Source organism: Anarrhichthys ocellatus, unplaced genomic scaffold (assembly GCF_004355925.1).
Source record: "Anarrhichthys ocellatus isolate YVR2014 unplaced genomic scaffold, GSC_Weel_1.0 scaffold10, whole genome shotgun sequence".
NCBI classification, from domain to species: Eukaryota; Metazoa; Chordata; class Actinopteri; order Perciformes; family Anarhichadidae; genus Anarrhichthys; species Anarrhichthys ocellatus.
This window is the reverse complement of record NW_022280040.1, coordinates 4,483,095-4,505,274: the sequence shown is the minus strand read 5'-3', so window position 1 is coordinate 4,505,274 and position 22,180 is coordinate 4,483,095. Positions and strand designations below refer to the sequence as shown.

At 46.2% G+C, this 22,180-nt stretch overlaps 4 protein-coding genes across 8 annotated transcripts in view; 2 read left to right on the top strand and 2 right to left on the bottom strand.

Annotated features, from left to right (window-relative positions):
* Positions 1-1,818, bottom strand: part of atp6v1ab (ATPase H+ transporting V1 subunit Ab) — a 7,552-nt gene extending 5,734 nt beyond the window's left edge. The window contains exon 1 of the mRNA XM_031850274.1: positions 1,700-1,818. The gene's annotated coding sequence lies outside the window, so the exon portion shown is untranslated. The remainder of the gene's footprint in view (positions 1-1,699) is intronic.
* Positions 1,819-2,718: 900 nt separating this feature from the next.
* Positions 2,719-6,330, top strand: naa50 (N-alpha-acetyltransferase 50, NatE catalytic subunit). 2 transcript variants are annotated; one of them, XM_031850378.1, is made up of 5 exons: positions 2,719-2,921; positions 4,037-4,170; positions 4,373-4,492; positions 4,589-4,655; positions 4,886-6,330. In XM_031850378.1, the coding sequence occupies exons 1-5, from the start codon at positions 2,914-2,916 to the stop codon at positions 5,061-5,063; spliced, it is 507 nt and encodes a 168-aa protein (XP_031706238.1). In that variant the 5' UTR covers positions 2,719-2,913; the 3' UTR covers positions 5,064-6,330. The 2 variants fall into 2 exon arrangements, with proteins under 2 accessions (XP_031706238.1, XP_031706237.1); XM_031850377.1 differs by having other exon boundaries at positions 4,034-4,170.
* Positions 6,331-6,389: 59 nt separating this feature from the next.
* usf3 (upstream transcription factor family member 3) lies at positions 6,390-15,751 on the top strand. The gene is made up of 7 exons (XM_031850376.1): positions 6,390-6,650; positions 7,136-7,253; positions 7,360-7,391; positions 7,511-7,593; positions 7,692-7,788; positions 7,903-12,857; positions 13,443-15,751. Exons 2-7 carry the CDS (start codon positions 7,210-7,212, stop codon positions 15,234-15,236), a joined length of 7,005 nt encoding a protein of 2,334 aa, XP_031706236.1. The 5' UTR covers positions 6,390-6,650; positions 7,136-7,209; the 3' UTR covers positions 15,237-15,751.
* Positions 15,752-16,173: 422 nt separating this feature from the next.
* Positions 16,174-22,180, bottom strand: part of boc (BOC cell adhesion associated, oncogene regulated) — a 29,931-nt gene continuing 23,924 nt past the window's right edge. Inside the window, exons 7-18 of one of the 4 annotated variants that reach the window (XM_031850202.1) lie at positions 21,436-21,708; positions 21,074-21,342; positions 20,774-20,939; positions 20,557-20,622; positions 20,034-20,243; positions 19,564-19,739; positions 19,231-19,453; positions 18,756-18,965; positions 18,462-18,673; positions 18,034-18,122; positions 17,351-17,502; positions 16,174-17,152 (exon numbers count right to left, since the gene is read on the bottom strand). In XM_031850202.1, coding sequence (XP_031706062.1) covers positions 16,980-17,152; positions 17,351-17,502; positions 18,034-18,122; positions 18,462-18,673; positions 18,756-18,965; positions 19,231-19,453; positions 19,564-19,739; positions 20,034-20,243; positions 20,557-20,622; positions 20,774-20,939; positions 21,074-21,342; positions 21,436-21,708 — 2,219 coding nt within the window. In that variant the 3' untranslated portion in view covers positions 16,174-16,979. The remainder of the gene's footprint in view (positions 17,153-17,350; positions 17,503-18,033; positions 18,123-18,461; positions 18,674-18,755; positions 18,966-19,230; positions 19,454-19,563; positions 19,740-20,033; positions 20,244-20,556; positions 20,623-20,773; positions 20,940-21,073; positions 21,343-21,435; positions 21,709-22,180) is intronic. The other 3 variants (XM_031850203.1, XM_031850204.1, XM_031850205.1) reach the window with 3 other exon arrangements.

Genomic DNA, 22,180 nt, shown 5'->3' with positions numbered 1-22,180 from the left:
TTTTTTTCCTATTTTTGGTCCTTTTTCACATCACATATCTGCTGCATACTGTCCTGGCTAACTGCAGCGACATGCAGGAGCTGCACAAACACAAGCCGTCATCAGTCGTGACACAGACCCAACCCCACAGAGAGCCGACTGCAGATGCTCTGATCTGCAATACACTGAGTGCATAATAAAACACAGCAGATCCAGTCTCATACTTTCCTACATGTTGTATTTTTCCTTCTCTATCCGACAGTCATATCACACATACAGTGCTCTACATCCATAACCTTTTCTTGTCCTTCCCACTGATGCACAGACCTTCCTGTTGATGCCCGGCTGCTCAACCCATCTGTGCAGGAATTTAGCAGCTCCACCAACGGGTCGATTGTAGGAATTACAAGAATGAGACCGAAAGAAGGCTTCACTTCGTTCTTTTAGCACACCATTTTTAAAAGGAAAGAAAATGGACAAACAAAACATACAAAATGATCTATCTTACAATTGTTAATTCTGTGAGGTTATTGTGAGAGCCTCCAATGAGTAGAATACAGTGGGAAGGTAATGTCTATTGTCCTTATGATTCAATCACAGACAACTATCTACCTGCTTGATTAGTTTCAATTCTACAAATCAAACTAGATTTACAAGTTGTATAATAAAGTTGTATAATAATAACATTATTTGTTACAAGCAGTTAAAGTCACATCATCTTGTAATAATCCTTACAACAACAACAACAACAACAACAACAACAACAGACATCACACTTGATCATATGATCCGGCACATGACTAGCTGGTCTGGTCTGTATGAGTCTCTTTAAGGAAGTGGAAAACTCCCATGGTGCAAAACTGGGAAGTACAAATTATATACTGGAGACATTTCCCCCTCTGACTACAATCCTCCACGGAAACATTGGCATATTAAAGACAATTCACACTTAATTATTTTTACTGCTGATCTTAGATGTTATGTTGGCTAACTTATGCTGGATAGTAAAGAGAGGTAGGAATGGTCAACAAACTCTTTCTAATCTAGACAGAGACAAGTTTACTGTACATTTTTTGCCTGTAATTTATGACTTTTATTTCTTCATTATTTGATATTTGAGCTACAAAAAAAAGCAGGTTGACAACACTGAGAAAAGGCATGTCTATGTAGGTATTGCTGTCTGTGCAAAATAGGGTCAGAAATGTAACATCTATGTGAGATGACCACGCACAACATCCTGACACACTGGTGTTTATTAAAAAAACATTGAATGCAGGTAGCTTATCACATGGAACTCAGCTAAAATTGATTGTTTAATCTACTAATAATGATACAGATTTGATTGCATATCAATGACCTGGAGGCCTGTATATGGTATACCGTTACAGTATGCTTTGTAGATTCAGCTTGACAGCTTTCCTCGAAACAGTAGCCTGACACAGCAAGGACAGTCTAAAATCAGGCGGTTACATTAAGAATAAATACATATCTGACATTTAAAATCAATCCCACCTTGTCTTCACACTGCAAGCAACGTCAGACAGCTTCAGATGTTATGAAAACGACAGCAATACTGGTCTCTCGACCTGGATGAAAAATGCTGGCTCTTCCGTTTTGTCGCAACAGTGTAGCTAAATCATGTCATTATGCACACACAACAAAGCCCAATGTAAGTTTATAATTTAGAGAACGTGGCTGAAGAATAAAATGTAATAGTTACCGTCTGGTTGTGAAGTGGTGGTTCACTGTCTTGCCTCGAGAGAGAAACGACGGGTGCTGCGGTGCGTGACAGCGGACTGAGATCAGCTGACTTCATTCACTCGCTGCTCGGTTTTACTGCTGAGCGGACTGCAACTGCCGCCATTTTGGATCCGCCCCGTGAGCTGCCGTAAAGCGTTTACAATTGGTGGACATTGGTGATCGATCAAAGCATGAGCTACAATACTGTTGACCTTTTTTTCGCCCGTATAAATTATGTCAAAATACTCTGTTTATGAGACCATCCGTAGTTTAGTGTACAACCTGGCTCTAATCCGGGAAAATGACAACCTTTCCAAAATATATAAAGCATATATTATTATTTGAGCCAAAATGGAGGCTCCGTCACAAATTACTGTGATTTATTATTTACGATATTTACTCCAAATTTAAGTCACTCTCATTGACTGTATATAATAATATGTCTCTCTCTTACAACACAAACTAAATTGTGGCGATGTTAAAGGAAATAAATGTTCTATATTTAAGAATTATATTTATTGATATCTCTCTAAAGTGGTGTGGTATGTGTGGCAAAGTAGGAGGCAAGGTTTATGTCTTTAATTTTGTTTTTGTGACAGTGTATTCATAAGCATTTACTTTTTTAAATAAATGAAGTACAAATAGCTCCAAAATGAAAGTTGTATTCATACAATGTACATATATTGCTCTGATGTTAGCCTTAGAGGCTGTGCTTCCGCTCAGGTTTACGACAAATCCACCAATCCCACTTTGTTTGAGATTATATTCTTAAAACATAATCCCAACCATGACCCCTCGCTGACCTTCTCTTCTCAAATTTAACGACAAGAATATTATTATTGTACAAGACAAATGAAGCATTATCCAAAGTATTCTACATGGCTGTTTTAATATACTGTCAACCTCTTGCCTGACGGGCAAAAGACATCCTGAGAGACCAAACTCAGGAATATAAAACACCCACTTCAATATGCAGCCGTGCTTGTGCGCATGCGGGGGTCAGGGTTGACAGTCTCCACACAGTCGTGGAAGGAGTGCGGCGGCTAAGCTAACAGCAACCACCGCAACTAGCTACATGTGGAGGGTAAAACGGGAGCCATCCCCGACCCTAACTCAGTCAAAATTCCTCCTTTTTTACCCAAAACTACTCTAAAGTTCAGCCTCATCGAAAATAAGGGATATAATCTGTTTACAATGAAAGGGTGAGTGTAAGCTTTTGAGTCACGGATAAGTAGCTTAGCACGAGTAAAGTTTTTCATGTCTTTTTTTCTTCAAGGGGAGGCGGGGAGGAGAGGCTAGCTAGCTTGCTAAGCTACTTTTATTTAAACTACGAACGACAGCACTGTTACCGAAACCGTTCAGTCACTGATGTGCTCGTTAACGTCAGCCGTTTGTCGGTTATTTTAGCTAGTGGTCACTCACAACTAACTTGGTATCTAACGTTAGCTGCTACTGGGAAGCTGAGTCAGGAAACCTCACTTTGCTAAGTTGAAGCTAAACAGACCCTGGATCTGAGATAATTCACTTCTCAGTCGGCTCAACTGAACTTCAGTTGTGGTATCGAAGCCAAGTCAGTTGACAAAGTTTCTGGCACAGTAACCTAATGCCGGTCAACCCTGTGTCAGTTACCGCGATAACGTTACATTCAACTTCAGAGTGTGTTTCCACATCTTGATGAACAGGACACGTGACCAACAGCTGTTTTTTGGATGTGTTGTCTCCTATAAATACTACAGTGAACCCATCAATCGTACAAACTGGAGAGAGTTGTTTGTGTCACTCATTATGACACTAAAACACATCCTCAGGTTATCTGGTCTCTTGATTTTAGCAGGTGCCTTATTCATTTCTCAGTAAATATGAAGCATGGATATCACAATCATTCGCTTCAGGTATTTGTGTTTATGTGAAAGAGTGATTTAGGTGGATTGTGTCTGTCACCTGGAGTAATCTGTGACAAGTATATCAGTGGAACAACTTCCACTACATATGGTTTGGTCATTTGATTTTACTTTTAGGGATTAATTTCTTCCAGGGGCTTCAGCTTTATGATTAGCCCGATAATGTTCAGCAGTTTGTTTGAATAATGATCTAAATGACCTAATTTTCTGTTGATTGAGTAAAGTAATCGATTAATCGTTTCTGATTTAGCATTAATTTTGTTTTGTCAATAAAGCAACTGCATTTAAGTAATTGGTTTCGACAAATTTCAAGCACTAAACAGTATTAAGCTAGATCTTAAAGCTACTAGTTGTATTTGAGTCACTAAAGTGTACTTGTTGCCAGCCAGTTGACCGTTTTGCTCTTGTTCCAGTAGCCGGATCGAGCTGGGGGATGTTACGCCCCACAACATAAAGCAACTGAAACGTCTGAACCAGGTCATCTTCCCTGTCAGCTACAACGATAAGTTTTACAAAGATGTTCTGGAAGTTGGAGAGCTTGCGAAGCTAGGTAAGAAACATTGCTCATGTAGCTTACCCTCAAATACCATCAAAACATTTTCTTTTAAAGCATGAAGCTAATACATTTTTGGTAACAGTGAGATACTAGAAGGGGAAGTAACTGCTTGGGTCCGTAGACAAAAGTTCTTCAGTTAGAAGGAACTACGGATCCCCTGTCTGTCGGTGACGTTTTAGTCCTCTTTCTCTTGCAGCATACTTCAATGACATTGCAGTGGGAGCTGTGTGCTGCAGAGTGGACCACTCTCAGAACCAGAAGAGACTGTACATCATGACGCTGGGCTGTCTAGCACCCTACCGTAGACTTGGAATAGGTAAGGAGCTCTGCATTTCTAAAAGACGCTGCAGTGCACCGTGTGATCTTGTGTTTTGTTTCTCCAACTGTGCCTTTGTCGCTTTTGTCTCTGCAGGTACAAAGATGCTGAATCATGTGCTAAACATCTGTGAGAAGGATGGCACTTTTGACAACATTTACCTGTGAGTGTCTTAATTGCAGAAGGTGTATGAGGAGATGCCATTGTAGCTTTAGTGGATTTAATTAGCACATAATTTCAGTGTACATTTGATCTTTTTTTTATGGAAACTGATTGAATTGACTGATTCTTTCAGCTGTAGCAAAAACGAATAGTTTCATTCCATTGTTACTTGTTGAGCAATTCATCAAACTGTTCTACCACTAACTACATTTCTCCTTTCCCTCTCCACAGTCATGTGCAGATCAGCAATGAGTCAGCCATTCACTTTTACCAGAAGTTTGGCTTTGAGATCATCGAAACAAAAAAGAATTACTACAAGAGGATAGAGCCCGCAGACGCCCATGTGTTGCAGAAGAGTCTGCGCAGCCCATGTGCACTGCCCACCGGAGAGCTTCAGAAGGCAGAGTAGGGGCACAGCGTTTGGAAAGAGCACAGTTGTGCTCCACAGAAACAGAACTGTGACAAATGCCCCAGGGTCGACACAATTCAACACTTTCTTCAAAGGACGCTAAAAGAGAAAACAAATTTAAATTACAAAAAAATGCTGCATTTATTTTGCAAAGGGGTCCCCTCTGATTTTTGCATATTTTATTGCTCCGTCTCCTCATACAGATAATTGACAACGACAAAAAGCTCAGTATTCAAAATTGCTTCGATTGACAAAGATGCCAACAATTTTAGACTTGGTTATGGTGGAGGGTGTGGTGTTTGCAAATCATACTGTTTGTGTTCGAGTTGTTTTTATGCGGTTATAAAGCTAATGGGGACAAATCTTTACTGTTGAGCAAAAGAAAACAGTTGGTTAGAAGCTGTAAAAGTGTTTGAAAGACCATCACTGACACACAAGTACCAGCTGGTCAGCTTGGAGTGACGCTTTGAGCTGTTACGTGGAACCGTCACAACTCTATTCCCTCACCACCTGAACCTTGGGAATTATGGGAAATGAGTCTGACCAGCTTGTTGATATGTCATGACCAGAGGGGGAGAGCTGAAATGTGTCCCCTCGGTTCGGGTGTAAAGAAGGCTGACCGGTTTTGAGGTGGTGGGAAGACGTTGTCACTGCTCATAACTTTATTTTCCAGCCTGTTAATTTAATTCCCCTTCAAACTGTAATTTTTATTTTTTACATTTAAAATTGCAAATGGTTCAGAGGTTCTCCTGGGTTTACTACTAAGAGTGAAAATATTAAAGTAAGAGAAACAAACTAAGTATTGTATTGAATGTGTTTCTGAGAAGTGCACTCCACATAGTCTTGATGTTTGAATTAGAATGTTTGAGATTGGATTTGGGCATTATTTTCAGTAGTATAATGACGTTGTGTGAGGATATGTCTCTAAACACATGGATGTGTTTTGAGACATCTTACCTGAAACACCTTTGGCACCTTTTTGTAGCCACCTTTCAGAATTGGTCTATAACTACCTGCCTCAGTCAGCTTCTGTTAGACACACCATTGTGTTTTGAAGCTCGTCTGATAGTTTGCCAGTTTTTGGTATGGTCTCTTGAACAGTGTTTTACCCAGAGGAAGCTCTGTTCCCTCTGCATGCAAGGAGAGTTGTCTTCTCCACTGTAGTATAAGCATGTTTTCCCTTTCTTTGAAGAATTTTATCTTTTCTGGAGCTCTATATTGTAAGACTTTTTAATGTCGAAATAAAGGAATTACTATTTGCAGTAAATGTTTTACTAATTGTCTTATTCTATATTCTGTTGAATTATTAGCTAAATGCACAAAATTACGGTTGAAACTTAATTTAAAAACATACTGCCTAGTACAACAAATATATCCCTGGGTGCCCGTCATGATTGGCTGAAAACTCCCACATCTGGAATACCATTGGCTGTCAGCTCCTCGAGGACCCGCCCTTCTGCACTAGGCTAGGTGTAGCTAGATTGTTTTGAGAAATGAGTTGAGTTTAATGCTTAGCTAGCCAACAGTTAGCCTTCAATCTCAAAGTACTCTCAGCGACAGACAGTCTCAAAAATGCTGAGACTTGAGGTTAGTGGAAACTACCAGCCATTAGCAGCCTTTTATCAACAGGGAAATACGCCAGTAGTTTGCTTAATGATTACGTCGGTAACGGTATAGTAAGCTAGCTATTAGCCAGTTAGCTAACAGAAAGATAGCTTAATAGGTAATTGCTCATGTTGCTAGTCTCTTGCTGGTTAAGTGACGGGATAGTAATCAGTGTTTCGCTTGCTGTCAACAACATAAACCAGGACTCACAACTGTTTGCAATTAAACATGCTGTAATAATGCTGTAATAGCAGGTAAATTAGTTTAGGTTAGCTGTAGAGCTAGGTTAATCAACACCAGCTTGTTAGCATCTAGTAGTAGTAACGTGAGAAGCTCAATGTGGTTTAACAGTGTCTTATATCCACGACGACATTACTGCTGGATACATGCATCTGGATGATTTTCTTTGGTGTTAGACAGTCTGGTGTCATCACACTTATTCAAAATGCATCCTCTGTTCATTGCAGGACGGTCACGGGAGGGATTTAAGGTCCAACTGTTAAATGCGTTGACTGGTACCTCATCAGACTGTTAGGACAGAATGCCAGAGATGACTGAAACTCAGACACCTGGTCGTAAACCCAAGTAAGGATGTTTGAGTTAACTGCTGTCTGTTGTTATTGTAACCAAACTATCAGTTGAGGCACTTGGATACATATTTACATAATTGGAATAATGTTTTGTTTTGCAGAAAGAAGAAAAACAAAGAATCTCACAATGCAGGTGAAATCATTTCTCCTGTTATGCTTCTGTTCCTTGCTGCTTAGTGAATGGTTTCTTTAACTGGTGGTGGTCACTATAAGTATAACTGGACATTAAAGTGTTGTCTCTTCTCTATATAGTTGAGAGACACAGAAAAGAGAAGATTAATGCCGGGATCAACCGCATTGGTAATCTTCTCCCCTGTTCCAACGCCCTAAAACAGGTAAGAGACAGTCTGGCATCACTGTTTTGCAGTACAATGTTATGGTGTCTGCACAGGCCAGCTAACTGTGTTATATTTTAATATCCCCTCATCTATAGAGTAAGAACATGATCTTGGATCAGGCCTTTCGTTACATTACTGAACTGAAGAAACAAAATGACACATTGCTTCTGGAAGGAGGAGATCAAGTCCAAGGTGAAGTTTAATAATTGTACACCTTGTTTTTACAATAGTCATGAAAGTGGGACCATACAGTATGTGCATTTAGAATTATTAACATATGAGTATGTGTGCTTGGTCTGTGTGCAGCTGAGGAGATCCGTCGGCTGCGGCGTCAGACGGAGGAGCTGAGGAGGGAGAGTGCTCAGTACATCGAGCTCCTTAAAGCTCATGATATTAACATCCTAGAAGACCCCACAATTCACTGGAAGGGCCCCCAGCGTTGCACCAAGGTGGCAAAGGTGACCCCCACTCACCAACTCCCAAAAGAGATTGTCGTCAACTCCAATGGCATTGTAAAGTGCCCAGCAGGGAAGGAGACTAGCCCAGCAAAACCGCCTTCTGAAACATTAATTCTTCAGCCAACTTCTGAGGTCAATGCCAGGTTGAGAGTTAATGGAGCCCTGTTGCAAGTTAACACCTCTTCTTCCACCCCTACACTTCTCCCTGGGTCGACTGCCACACCTAACCAATCTACGACGGGCCTGAGAATGATAGAGCAGTGTGTGGTCGAGACACCGGCTGCAGCCCCCACTCTGCCACCCTCTGTGTCGTACATCACCCTCCAGATCCCAGCAGCCACCACAGTCCTTCCCCAACAACCACAGTCTACCGCCCCAGTCCCGACCTTCAGCATAGCAGCCACTTCAGCGCCACAGCTCCATACTGAAAGCCCTGCGCAGCCGGTGTCCAATCTGACCACACTCGCCCAGGCTATAGCCACATCCAGAGCAGCAACCTCAGAGGTTTGCTCTTGGGCCACACAGGACACTGCCATGAGGACTGTAAGTTACACTGCTATCCCCAACAGCCATGCCCTTCTTAGGGCTGGGGCGACGGGCAGCACACAGACGACCTGGACAACGCTGCAGATGGCGGGAAACACAGTGCAGCCAGTCTGCCACAGTCTCCCCGCCCAAGAGGTCATCAACACCACCCAGACTGTCCAGCAGGTGACCGTGTGTCCAATGGGCAACAAAGCCTCTGTTCACCCCATTCAAATACAGATGCAACCACATGTGCCTGTACAGCAAGCCCCCATTACAGCCCACATTCAAGCACAGCCCTTTCAGAGATCACCCCAGCTGCGGCCAGCAATCCTGAACCAGGCAAAGCCCCAGCCTGTTCTAGCCCCCCAACCACAGTGTGCTGTTCTCTCCCAGTCAGCCATAGTACCCCAGCCAGGTGTGGTGGCCCACTCTGCCGCCCTGCCGTCGCAGCCCCAGTCTGCTGTACTTAAAGCAGCGTCATTGGTTCCCCATCATCCGACCGCCCTCATCCCTCAGCCACAGGCCACTGTGCTGCCCCTCCTTCAGACCATGCAGGTGCTGCAGGTCAACTCAACTGGAGGGACAGCCTCGGGTGTAACAGCCCAACAGAACACTAACAACCCAAGTGTGGTCATCCTGCAGCAGGCCAGTTCTTGCCCAAACCAGTCAATTGTAAGGGAGGAAATAACAAATCAGCCACCATGTCAGCATATCGTAATCATCCAGGCACCCAATCAGGTTGCACCTGCCCCTCAGAATCCTCAGGTTGGCATGGTGCCTGCTGCTGTGCCCACTGCAGTACCGGTTGTGTCCACTCAGATATCCACAAGCAGTAGTTCAACATCTGCCACTTCCTTACAGAGTGTTGGGGGAAAGCAGCTGGTGCACATTCTCCCACGCCCTGTTCAGCCCCATGTGAACCATCCCCTTCAGGTCACACAGGCCTCCTCTTCCCCACCGGTTCCTCCAACCCCACAGACTATCACTGTGAATGGCCAGGTGTTTGCTTTGCAGCCCATAAAGACCTCTGACAAATCCAGCTCCCATGCGGGCCAGAGTACACTCCAGCTGGTCCAGCCCACCACCACTGAGGAACCAACTACCAATGTGGCCCTTAACAGTTTAGGTGCACTCAGCAGCCTCAATCAGAGCATCTCTCAGGGCCTTCCACTTACCATTTCTAGCCAGAACAACGGTCAGCTTCCAGCTGCTCCATTATCAGTAGTCCAGCAGAAGCAGCCTCCTGCTCCCGCACCCATCCCTGGAACCGCACTTGCTCCACCTGCCCGGCAGCTACAGGTGTCTTCTTTCGGCCCAGTCAAATCCGGGCAGGTGGGTAATGCCTCTAAGAGTCGAGGAAAGAGGCTTCGCACAACTTTGAATACAAAGAGGGCAACAGCTAAAAGGACTAAACCAGCCAAAAGAAAAGAGCTCCGTGAGGCACCACCTGTCGCTGCTGTTCCAGCCAAGCCAGTGGGTGCTGCAGGAGAAAGTAAAGTTTCAGTATCTGAAGTTTTACAGCCCTCGACTGTAAAAGGCATAGACATTCCCTCCACTTGCACCACAGCTGTCACAACGACAAATGGTACTGAAGCAGTGGGGAATATCACCTCTACACAAAACACTCAGATAATGATTGTGTGTAGTTCATCTAGCGAGTCATCTGTATTTAGGCAATCCCATCCACAGAGCTCTGTCAGTGCAACTCAGACTCATGCTGTACTCGGCAACACTAGTGGTGTGGCGACTGCAGTTACAACTGTCAATGCCACATCGGTCAAGCCAACAGTTAGTGCAGCTGTGGCCATTGAGAGTAAACCATCCATAGTTTCTGGCAACAACTCGGCTTTAACCAAACTCTTAGTTCCAGAGGTTAAACAGCAAACCACCAGTTCAGCAACTAGCGCAACACAAAGTAAGTCAGCTGCCACCGCTTCTATTTCTAAACAGAGCAAATCTGTGGTGACTTCTGAAGGTGCCACTGAGACGCTGTACACTCCCACCACTGTTTCTACCGCATGTCTGACTCCAGTCTGCACTAGAGCTATCCCAGCAACTGCACCAGTATCTTTAAATCAGGCTACCCAACCAACTTCAATATGTCGTCCCCACCAGGCATCTAATACCCAAGATCCTCTGCCACAGTCACAGCCCACCACTTTACCCTTGGTGTCCACAACTGTGGCGCTCCCATCGCCTGCAGCAACTTTTTCTGCGGCCCACAGCTCTGTAACGGCCCCTACAACAAGCTCAGAGTTTAGGAAAAGGGTCACTACCAGTAGAGCTCCAACACAACAGATGGACGTGAATATTCCCCACCCATTACCCTGTCATCCTGCTGAAATCAAGCCACCCCAGCCTCCTCGAAGAGATAGGGAGGCTCAGGTAGAGAGACACTCCACAGCAGCAGCAGCAGCAGCAGAGAAAGACAGTTTGGTGGCAGCAACCTCTGGCACTCCCTCTAGAAAGGATTTTGCCCTATCTCAACAGGTGTACACTAACCTTGACGATCAAACTATCGAGCACCCTATGACATCTAGCAGACAGACAGACTCTCCCATGTCTTCAGGGGCTGGGGGAGGCAGAGGGTTTTCTGTGGCCTCCATGCTTCCCCAGGGCCACACTATAAGTGCGTCATCTGGCTCCTTTGGAACATTTACGTTCACATCTGAGCAGGCAGAAATGCTGGCCTTGGCCATGCTGGAACAAGACAGTCCAGGAAGGCGGAGTGGAAGCTGCTCTGGGAACACTGCTTCAACAAACCCCGCCGCAGCCACATGGGAGCCCTCAAAAACCCCAATAGTGTCCAACAGTAAAGAAAGGGTCTCAACTGGACAGCAGGCAAAAGTGACTAAACCCATGGACACAGTAACGGTTAAACCTACTCTGCAGGTATCTGTCAGAGGACAGGCTGGGGAGGGGCCCACTGGAAGCAGACATCCACAAAACATCTCATACTCCCAGTCTCTCCCCCAGGTCCAGTCTCAGGGCTCATCCCAGAGCGGCACCGTGGCCAGCCTCAGCGTCAACAACCTGATCAGGCCCAGCTCCAGTCAGCAACCCTACCCGGGCTCTCCCAGTCTCTCTGTCCAACAGGGCTCAGTTCCCTCACCTGTGGGGAGCTCAGCCCACATATCCCAACCCCCAAACAACACCCTCTCGCCCTGCTCAGGTGCAGCCCAACTGAATGAGTACACCCCCTTGAAGACTGCGTTAATGAGGGCTCAGGCTGGAGTCGGTGTGGGTGAGCGACAAGTGAAGATCATCTCCAAACGGCAGGCCCAGGAAGAGGTGATGCTGAACACAGGAAAACGGCCCAAGCCCTGTCCTCCATCAGCTACCACTGTCAGCCACATGGACCTGAAAGCACCAGACCACAGCCAGATGATGGTGGGACAGCTGCCCCCCACGTCCGCCGCTGTCATGACGAGGATTAATTCAGAAAGCGGAGGCCCCCTCTTCCCCACAAACTCTTTCATGAGCCCGGTAGTTCGGCCAACAGATGGCCACTGCCCTCCTCAAGGACCCCTCGAGCAGAACCAGCCAGGTGTGCTTCATCTGCCCCAGGGTCATCCACAGCACGCTGCAACCCAGCCTGGCCAGCACCTGGGAGGAAACCTGTACATGAAACAGCAGCAGCAAGACCAACAGAGACACCACCTGTATCATTTGCAACACCACCTGACGCAGCCCGACCCCGCACAGCGCCACTCACTACACCAGAGGGCGCTTCAGCAGCAGCAGCAGCAGGAACAGCAGCAGCATGTGCAGAAGAAGCGAGGGCTTGTCAGAGGCAGTCAGACTGGTTCACCTGCTGGCCTGCAACAGAAGCAGCACCACCTGGAGAAGTCTGGAGTTCAGCAGCAGCAGCAGCAGCACTCACATCAACAACAACAACAGACGCAGCATCAACCCCACACACAGCAGCATCAACAACAACAGTCTCACCAACAATCACAACAGCATCAACAGCCAACACAACACCAACAGGCTCATCCCCAACAGCACCAACAGCAAACACATCAACAGCAGCCACAGACGCAGCATCAACAACACCAACAACAGCAGCAGCAGCAGCAGCAGCAGCAGCAGCAGTTGCAGCAGCAGCAGCAGAGCTCCCACTCCAGACACCAGCAGCATCTACAGCAGCAGATCCAGCAGCAGCAACAGCAGCAGCAGCAACACTTTAGACACCAGGAGAAGAGTTGTGAAGCCCAGGCAGCGGGATCCAGGGCCCACCACAGCAGCCACCTGGCCCAGCAGGACCACCTCAAGGTTGGTGTCACATAGAATGGATAGATGACAATGTATGAAACTGGAAAGTTAAGTACAGTGGCACCTTCTGGTTCTTGTCTCTGTATCTTTTTATTTAACTGGCATCGTCGGTGCTAAATTATTTGTTGATAAACAAGTAATTTTGGTACCAACCAATCAACACAGATTTTTAAATAGATTTTATTTACCCTTTAAAAGCACATCAGACATCCGCTGTTCACAACTTAATTGTGAGGGCCATTTGTAATTACTTTAGGTATTTAGTTATAATTACATGATTTATAATCACTACCTCCGGTGGGACATTTCTGTCAGTGCAGTCAGATGGGTTAGAAAACTGGTATGGTGGTATTTGTTGCGACTGGTTGGCGAAAAAGAATCCTAAAAACAAAATGCTTTCCAAGGAGCTTTTTTCTCTCCTGGGCCTTGCAGTGAAAAAGCATCAGAGATATTTCTAGTGAAACACAATTATTTATATCTTGCCAGTCAGAATAAGATATTAGATGTTTTATATATAAATGTCTTTGAGCTGACAAGAACACACGTTGATTGAATGATTAATAAGACTTTCTTCGTCTCCCTCAGCCTGGTCAAGACCATAACGCTATGCAGAGGATGATGAGCACCAGGACTCTGGAGCAGCAGCTCATCCCTCCTCCCAGCAATCCTGTGTCCCGGTCGTCTGACCTGGCCTGCGCCCCGTCGCGGCAGGAACGTCATCGCGTTTCCAGCTACTCTGCGGAGGCGCTCATCGGTAAAAGTTCCACCAGCGGTGAACAGCAGCAGCGCATGGGTCTCCACCTTCAGCCGGGCCGCGGTGCCACACAGGACCAGCCGGACCTCCGCGGTTACCTGGACACGTCACGAGTGAAGGCCAGCATTGCACACAACCCACAGAACCGCTTGCCCTCCGACCATCCAGGATCTGCAGATGTTCAGCGGGTCTCGGAGTGTCCGCCGTTCAAGACCATGGGAGGAGGAGTGCATCAACTCGGGGGCTTTGAGGCTCAGGTGTCTCGTGGGAGTGACATGGCCCCCAAGTCGGTGCCGTCCTCCCAGAGGGGCCCTCAGGGGCAGCAGCAAGGCGGGTTCAGGATGGGTGTCGGCCCTCCACCCGATGGCCGTAACCGCTACAGTGCAGCTCATCCCGGCTCACAGGGAGTACAAGTCGGCCTCCCCCGGGAGCAGGAAAGTTGCCACCAGAGTTTCATGCAAAGCCTTCTTTCACCCCACCTGCCCGAGCAGAGCAACCACCAGCGAGCAGTGCAGTGCTGTCCTCCGGTCAGCATGGAGTACAGCTGTGTGCCTGGAAGCTCTCCAGGAGACCTACAGGCCAAGGCCTCCAGCCCCAGTGTGGGCCAGACACAGAAGGCCCCGGCTATGCGGCTTGGAGAGGGCAACAAGGGCCATATTTCTCAGGTCAGCAGTAATATGCATGGAGGTGTACGCACAGGTCTACCCCACCCTCTAACCCCACACAGCAGCTCTGAGCCGGGCCGCTCCTCGGCCCCCTCCAGACCACCCACAGCTGTTAGCCAGCACTCGCGCCACATCGCCCGAGATACTCAGCCCACCAAACTGAGGCCCGGTGACCGGCCTCGATCGGGTACTCTGAGACAGAGCAACCCCTTTGAGCCCGAGGGCCACCTGCCTCTGCCGCCAGGAGGAGGGGTGCTGCTGGGCAGATCACAGTCTGGAGGAGAGGCGCGACGCAGCACCATCGTCCGCTTCATGGCAGATACTGCTCAGGTTCCTGGCGACAACAACCTGCTTGCTGACCAGCACCTAACACAAAACTTTGGTTTCCCCTTCATTCCAGAGGGAGGGATGAACCCTCCACCTCCCATCAATGCTAACTCCACATTCATCCCTCCTGTCAGCCAGCCCAACGCCTCCCGTACGCCGTCCCTTCTGCCCGTGGAGCCCCAAAACACTTTACCCTCCTTCTACCCTTCTTATTCTCCGGCTGCTCACCCCAGCCTGCCCAGCGATGTCACCCTCCAGTACTTTCCCAACCAAATGTTTACCAGCCCGAGTGCCGACAAGGGCAGCGCTCCTCCACTCAATAACCGCTTCGGCTCCATCCTTTCCCCGCCTCGCCCTGTGGGCTTTGGCCAGGCCAGCTTCCCCTTGCTCCCAGATATGCCCCCTATGCCCATCGCCAACTCATCCGGAATCACCCCCCACATATCCAACTTCAGCCTCACCTCCCTGTTCCCCGAGATCGCCACAGGCATGCCCACCGACGGTTCGGCCATGCCAATGTCTCCCCTGCTATCTCTCTCCAACACCTCGGCCGCCGACTCCGGCAAGCAGCCCAACCGTCCTGCCCACAACATCAGCCACATTCTGGGCCATGACGGCAGCTCGGCCGTGTGAGGAGAGGTCCCGCTGCATTGTGATGAAATGGTGTTCTGAATTGAAGAGTCTCATTTTGAGATATATTGTTCTTTTAAATGTTCAAGTGCAGAAAGTGGTGGTGACGCACCAGATAACGGTTTCTGGGTTAAAATGACGCCATGTCTGTCCGATTGTTTACATGTTCACACAGTTTCAATTTGTTCCTTCTGGCATTCGTGTGATGTCAACGTTATAATTAAATATTTCCAAAATCTTTTGAATTTAAGGCGACATGAAATGATAATCCTTTAAAGCTCTTTGTTGGTTAAACCGACTGTTTGGTAGTAAAACTAAATTTATGTTTAGAGCTTGAATTTAATGTTTTGTGGGTCATTAAGAAACCTACCAATGTAATTTAACTAACTTATATCAGGTTGTACTGTACAGAATCTGTTTTTTTTCCCCAAGAGCTATTTTGTAAATACCAATGTTTCATATCAGAATTGTTAGATTATTTGTAAATACAAAATTGATTAATAAAGTTTATAAGGAGACATTTGCATTTGCTGCCAAGAATTGTTTCTTGCTCCACTAGATGGCACATTAACTCAGTCAAACTTGTTTTTTGTAGCTCCGGGTTGTTTTATTTTGTAAAATCCACTAGCGGGAGAAACGATTAAGATTAGTGGTGACTTTATTCCAACAAGAGTGGATTTAAAACTTAAGTTGCCACATCTGTAAAATTAAATTACACAGCAAATGATGCTTTTACTGTATTTTTTTTTAACTGCATTCTAATCATAGTACTCAGAATGTGGTTACCACATAAACGTCCAAAGATGAAAAAGATGCACCAAACACTTTTTTTCAATTTCATAAGCTTTTATTTACATGCAATAGTGCTCCAGCATGTGCAACCACAGAACAGCTACACTGATGAGGGAGGGGGGGGGGAGGGGGGGGGGGGGGGGGGGGGTGTAGATTCAGGATCTCCTTCATTTTCATTGCAGATGTCTCTGGCTAAGACTAATACTTAATGCACCAACCTGTGAGGGAGGAGTAATACTGACACAGCAGTCACAGCGCCCTCACCTGGCAGTCGTTTGGTAACCAGCACATGAGTAAACACAGAAGTGGTTGCAGTATAAAGTTCAGCTTATCAATGACTGAGTTTAAGATAGTTTTTTTCCAGAATCTCTCCCATTCAGTGACTTAAAAAAACATAAAATAATAAATAACTATACAATATATAATCTCTTGTACACTACAGAAAAAGAATGACTTATGCTGCATACACTTGTTAATATTTTGTTAATGAACAATGCATAATACATTTGTGTTATCGCTGTACAAAATGACAAAAATTGTATTTTTGAAAACGTGATAAAGCAACAGAACGAAACAGCGGCGAAGCACCTCAAACTACTGCATCAGACTGGTTTGAGTGGTCCCTTTTGTTTGTTGTACATAAAGCTAAGGTCCAAACATTTAGGATGGAGGATATCTGTGAGGAATGACGCAAGGTCTAGACATGAAGTGCTGAACTGAGAGGAATCCCCTGCAGGCTTTAAGGTCCCCGGACTCATCTTCTTCACACAAGGAATAACGTCTCCGATTTATTTTCCTCCCCGGGAAATGCAGACAGTCCAGCGAGAATCCTTTTCAATGTGAAAATAACCTAATATACAGTATAATCAGTATGTACAAAAGCATAAATATATAAATATCTGTGATACAAAAATAAATATTTTCTCTTGTTTCTCTTCCGTTTGTGGAAGAGTCTCATGCATCCGTTGTGTTGGCTGTGCCTCTGTCCTCGGGGGACGCCTCATTTGGGAGGATGTTGACTTCCTGTATCGTTATGTCTGGGGATTGTGGCGTTGTGGCCGCTGAAGATGATGTGGTGAAAATCCCTTCGTCTTCGAGAGAGAGAAGAGGAAAGGATGCTGGCTCTGCTGAGAGGAGGAGGGAAAGAGAGCCGGTAAGAAAAATGCAGAGCTGAACAACAGAGATTTAAAATGTCAAATGTTTCGCATTAATATCAACATATTTGGATGCACTGCAGGATTATCACATTTAAGAAAAGCTACGTTCCAAATGGACCATTAACCCACGAAAGAGTACTTCAGTCAAATGAAAGAAGCCACACATACTGTAAGTGAAGCCATCCTCTGCTTTACCGCCAACACTGAAGTTGCCATCACCTCCCAGTTCCTGTGAACCGAGGTGCTGATGGGAGGAGTCGAGGAGCTGAAGAGTGGAGTCATCAGGAGGACAGCAACTCTGTTCATGATGATCTGGACCACTAAGGACGACAAGTTTCTATTAGGGCTGTAACTTATGAACAACGGTGACATGTTTTACAGGGGAGGGTTTAGTGTATTTTTAGGCTTCAAGTCTATTTCTTCTGTTTTACATGCAAAACCACAGTGAGTGAGTTTTGGGCTACGAGCGCTGGCAAAACCCGGGTGACCTACACTCAATACTGTGCCTGAACGCATCACGTATTTTATTTACAATGATACATTTACAAACATAGGATATGAAAAATATATTTAAAAGCAGGAACCAGCACGTTTTGCCTTTTTGCCTAATTAATTACGACAACAAAATAAATACATTTTCTGCTGATTTTTGACAGATGATTCAGTAAGGATACATTTTAATGAAATTAATCATTTGAATGCAGACCAACAAAGTCTTTAAATACGAATATTTAGTCACTATTTTTATGATTCACTGTTACCTAGAGCATTTTTACAAATGATGTACTCATGTCCCTCCAGTCCATTACAGTACATATGGTATATGCGAGTGGTATAATATGTAAACATACCTGGTGGAGTAGTGGAAAACAGGTAGATGTCCATTTAACATCGTCTGGGGCAACAACGTGTCACACTCCATATCACAGTCCACCTCCTCCTGCAAAACACAATATCATATAGATCATATGTTCAAAGCATTACATGGACAGCTTATTACAGTTGACCCATACATCACACAGTTAGCCAAATGGATAACGTTGCTTTTACTATAAACCACTCGACTTTTTTTGTTGAGTGTCAAATGTGAGCATTTCTGGCAACATACCATCTAAAAGTCAACTTTACATTACAGAATGTACAATAGAAAAAAATAGTACGCGACAGAATTCCTGCAGTAAAAACTGCCAGTACCAACTGCTGCCAGTGATCAACAGAAACCCAACATACATGTACATGTATGGCCTTTGGTTATATATTGAACTGTTTTAGTTTTTACCTGTTGCCACCCTGGCAGGCAGTGTGTGGGGTGGTGAGGTTTGCTGTTCGGAGTGTATTCTCCATTAGCAGGGTAGACGCCATGTGGCGCCGCCACGTGGCCGTCCAGCGGGCAGTGGCCGACCAGAGCAAGTCCCTGGAGGGGAACCATGGTGTACTGGCATGAGGAACCGGGGGCGGCCACGACAGGAAAGCACAAGTCGGCCATTTGCTCTGAAAGCACAAAGAGAACATTACACAGATATAGAGGCAAAGACTTTAACGACTGCAAAGAGGAACTGTGAGGAGCACTCACTCTGTTTGGCCCAAGCCCTCCAAAGGCAGAAGGGTATGAAGGCGACGATGATGAAGACGAAGGCTCCCAGGACAATACCGACTATGAGGTAGGGGAGGTCGCCCGGCCGCGGCACGAGTCCGCTGGGGTGTTGCCTCTCGTGGTCTGGGGTCTCTGATGGAGCAGGCCGGTGGTGATTAGGACGAGCTGAGGAGACAAAAAGTTGAAAATCTGTTTAAAGAAAAAAAAAAAAAGAAGACAGCTCAGACATGACGCAACCAGTCAATTTGCAGTTTACATCCACGTCTGTCCAAAATGTCATCACTTCATCATTTTATCCTATTAGACGTTTGTTTGAAATTGTCATAATCAGCATAGAAATTCTTGAGTTATGGCCAAAAATTGGTTTTTTGAGGTCACAGTGACCTTTGTTTGTGGCAAATATTAAGAACTTCCATCCAAGAGTGCAGGAAAATAAAATAAAATATGACCTCACCTTTCGTTTCAAGGATCACCACGTTGCCAAATTCACTCTCGCCCTTCTCGTTGAAGCTCTGCATCTTGATGTCGTAGGCGGTCTCAGGCTGGAGATCAGTGATTGAATGCCAGTATCTGTCTCCCTCCACCACGTCCTTCTTATAGTCACTGTCATTATCGCTGTCTGTTGGCCGGTAGTAGATGTAGAAACCGTAGATGGGGGTGTTGTTTACGGCAGTGTACTGTTGAGAGGGAGAAGTCATGTTACCATCACAGTGAACTGGAAAAACATAGCACTGCAACCCCAATTAATAAAAACACATTTTTGTGTGTTTTTCTTCCAGTCACTCACCGTCCATTTGAGAATGACGGTCGTCTCATTGATGGCTTCATTGTAGGTGATGTAGGGTCCATCAACAGGGCGTTCATGGGTTCTCCCACCCACCACCGTGTAGGCCTTCGAAGGGGCACTGGGAGGACTGGAACCGATTACGTTCACCGCCACAACACGGAACTTGTAGGACGTACCTACAGGGAGAGGGACCACCGTTACTAATCTGTCCCTGGGGACAGCTCAATGAAGCTCAATATTGTGTTGACTAATGATGTTTGTCTTCACATCGCTCCATGTTTTCGGTTATGGTTTTGATTGATGGCAGCAATTACCGAAATGACTGGAACAACACTCATTATGCTGATGAATTTACAGGCCGTGGGAATGTAATTATGCAGGACATCATCATTGTAATTATACGGTCTGACATGCCAAGTCAGAATTAACTGCTGTGAATAATAACGCTGTATATGAAGAAGGTGGCCGACCTTTCTCCAAGCCCGTGATCTCCACGGAGAGCCGCGATGGGGGGATGTTTTCCACCGCCGTCACCCAGTCCTCTCCGGCCTTCTTCACCTTCTTGTACTCCACCCGAAATGACTGGATGGGGAAGCCGCGGTTACCGCGAGGAATCCAAGTCACGTATGCCGAAGTTTCTGTTGCAGTGGAGACTGTGGGTTTGTCGGGGGCTTCGGGAGCTGAGGAGGAGGAGGAGGAGGAGGAGGAGCGGTGTCAGACAGAGGACATAAACGTCGAGACAACGTTCTGTAATTATGACAGTGAAGGAAAAACACATTACATTCAGCACTTACTGAGAAGCTCATCCTCCAGAGACAGAAAGGAGAAAAAAAGAGATTGAGAAGTTTCCATGTTAGTCAGAAGAAGAATCGTTAGTTCAGGGTCATCGTGTTACAGTTAATTTAGTAGAAGGGATTTCTATAGTTAGTATAGTTAATAGGAAGTAGTGTTTGCAAAGGACATAGAGCGGAACAGGATTGGCGGGTTACTCACGAGAGAGGCTTGGCGAAGGAACAGCAGGAGTTTTCGGTGGGTCAACTTGCCCTAAACCTCTGCGACCTGAAGACAGGAAAACACCCGTTAGAGTTTTAATGAAGGAGCTACTGTTTGAGCTATGTAACACATTTTAATTAAATTTGTCCTCTAAGGCAGAAATAATCATTTAAGTCCAGAGCCCTGCTAGCAGCTCTGTGAGGCTGTACTGCATTACCTTTGCCAGTTCTGAAGGTCATCATAGCAGGTTGTCCCAAACCGGCACAGTTTTTGGCAGCCATCTCCACCTCATACAGGCTGTCTGGCTGCAGCTTAGCCAGAGTCAGCTTGTGGAGGGCGCCTGAGATACTGCTGGAGGTCCAGTCTGCTAGAGCATCTCCCACCTAAGAGAGAGAGAGAGAGAGAGAGAGAGAGAGAGAGAGAGAGAGAGAGACGCGAGTTACTGACAAAGAACGTAAACGAAGATACAATATTTATTCATGTATAAACAGAGAATGCAGTGAACTGATTGCAACACCTTTCTGTATTTGACCATATACTCCAGCACGGGGACTCCTCGTTCATGCCGCGGCCTCCAGGTGAGCTCATAGTAGTCAGCCTTGCCTGTGCGCGGCAGGCTTAGGATGATGGGGGCCTCTGCAGGTAGGATCTGTCCTAGCAGCTCGGAGCAGTCAAGAGGCAACATGGCCCCCGAGGCCCCGGGCCTCACAGGCGGCTGCTCTCTCAGCACCTTGTCTGGGCTGAGCGGCCGATAGATTGAGGGCAGCTTTCCTCTGGATGAAATCCCTAGAAAGAGAAGACATACGTCATGAAATTTTAAAGGCTGTGACATAAAATAACTACACTTCGAGCAAATGATCTATACATTTTCTGACTTACCGGTTGATACTGTGATTAGGAGAGCAGAGGCCTGTGAGCTGCCCACCCCGTTCTCAGCCATGCACTGGTACAGTCCGTCATCCTGAGGGCCCACGTTTAAGACACGCAGCCCCCGGGTGGACAGGCGGTGGCGAGGGGACAGTGCGAGGGGACGGGCGTTGTGAAGCCACGTCACTGAGGGAGTAGGTTTACCGCGGGCCTGGCATGTGAAGCGCACCGTCTCCCCGTAAACGACCTCCTGCTGCTGCAGCTCCACAGTCACCTGAGGAGGCTCTGCAGGAGAGAAAAACAAAGTTAAGAGGCTGGTTCAAAACCTAGAAGGTAGCCCGCATGTTAATGTGTTTGAGAGTGACTGTGTGAGAGTGTCCAGGTCTGCTACTGGAGATTATTTTCCTGAGAGTTGAGACGATGAATCGTTCAACGGAAAATGACTACTATTCTATAAATTACAAAAAAATATTTACTTTTTAAAGTTTCAGCTCCAACAAAGTCACGTGTATGAACACATGTTTGTGAGTAAAATCACAACCATGCACGTGTGTGTGTAAAGGTTGTACGACAGGGGGTGTATAGAGCCAGGCAGGCGGGGCCAGGCCACCGAGTTGATGGTTGGCTGCTTGTGAATCAGGAAAAGACGGAGCTCATTACAGCAGCTCTCTGGCTTTAATTAGAGCCAGCTGCAGAGAGACAAGCCCACAACACACACACACACACACACACACACACACACACACACACACACACA

Coding starts and splice junctions, on each gene's coding strand:
- naa50 (XM_031850377.1), top strand. Junction 4,171..4,372: donor TGGAGAGCTTGCGAAGCTAG/GTAAGAAACATT, acceptor TTTCTCTTGCAG/CATACTTCAATGACATTGCA. Junction 4,493..4,588: donor CTACCGTAGACTTGGAATAG/GTAAGGAGCTCT, acceptor TTGTCTCTGCAG/GTACAAAGATGCTGAATCAT.
- usf3 (XM_031850376.1), top strand. CDS start 7,210: ATGCCAGAGATGACTGAAACTCAGACACCTGGTCGTAAACCCAA. Junction 7,254..7,359: donor ACACCTGGTCGTAAACCCAA/GTAAGGATGTTT, acceptor TTTGTTTTGCAG/AAAGAAGAAAAACAAAGAAT. Junction 7,392..7,510: donor CAAAGAATCTCACAATGCAG/GTGAAATCATTT, acceptor TTCTCTATATAG/TTGAGAGACACAGAAAAGAG.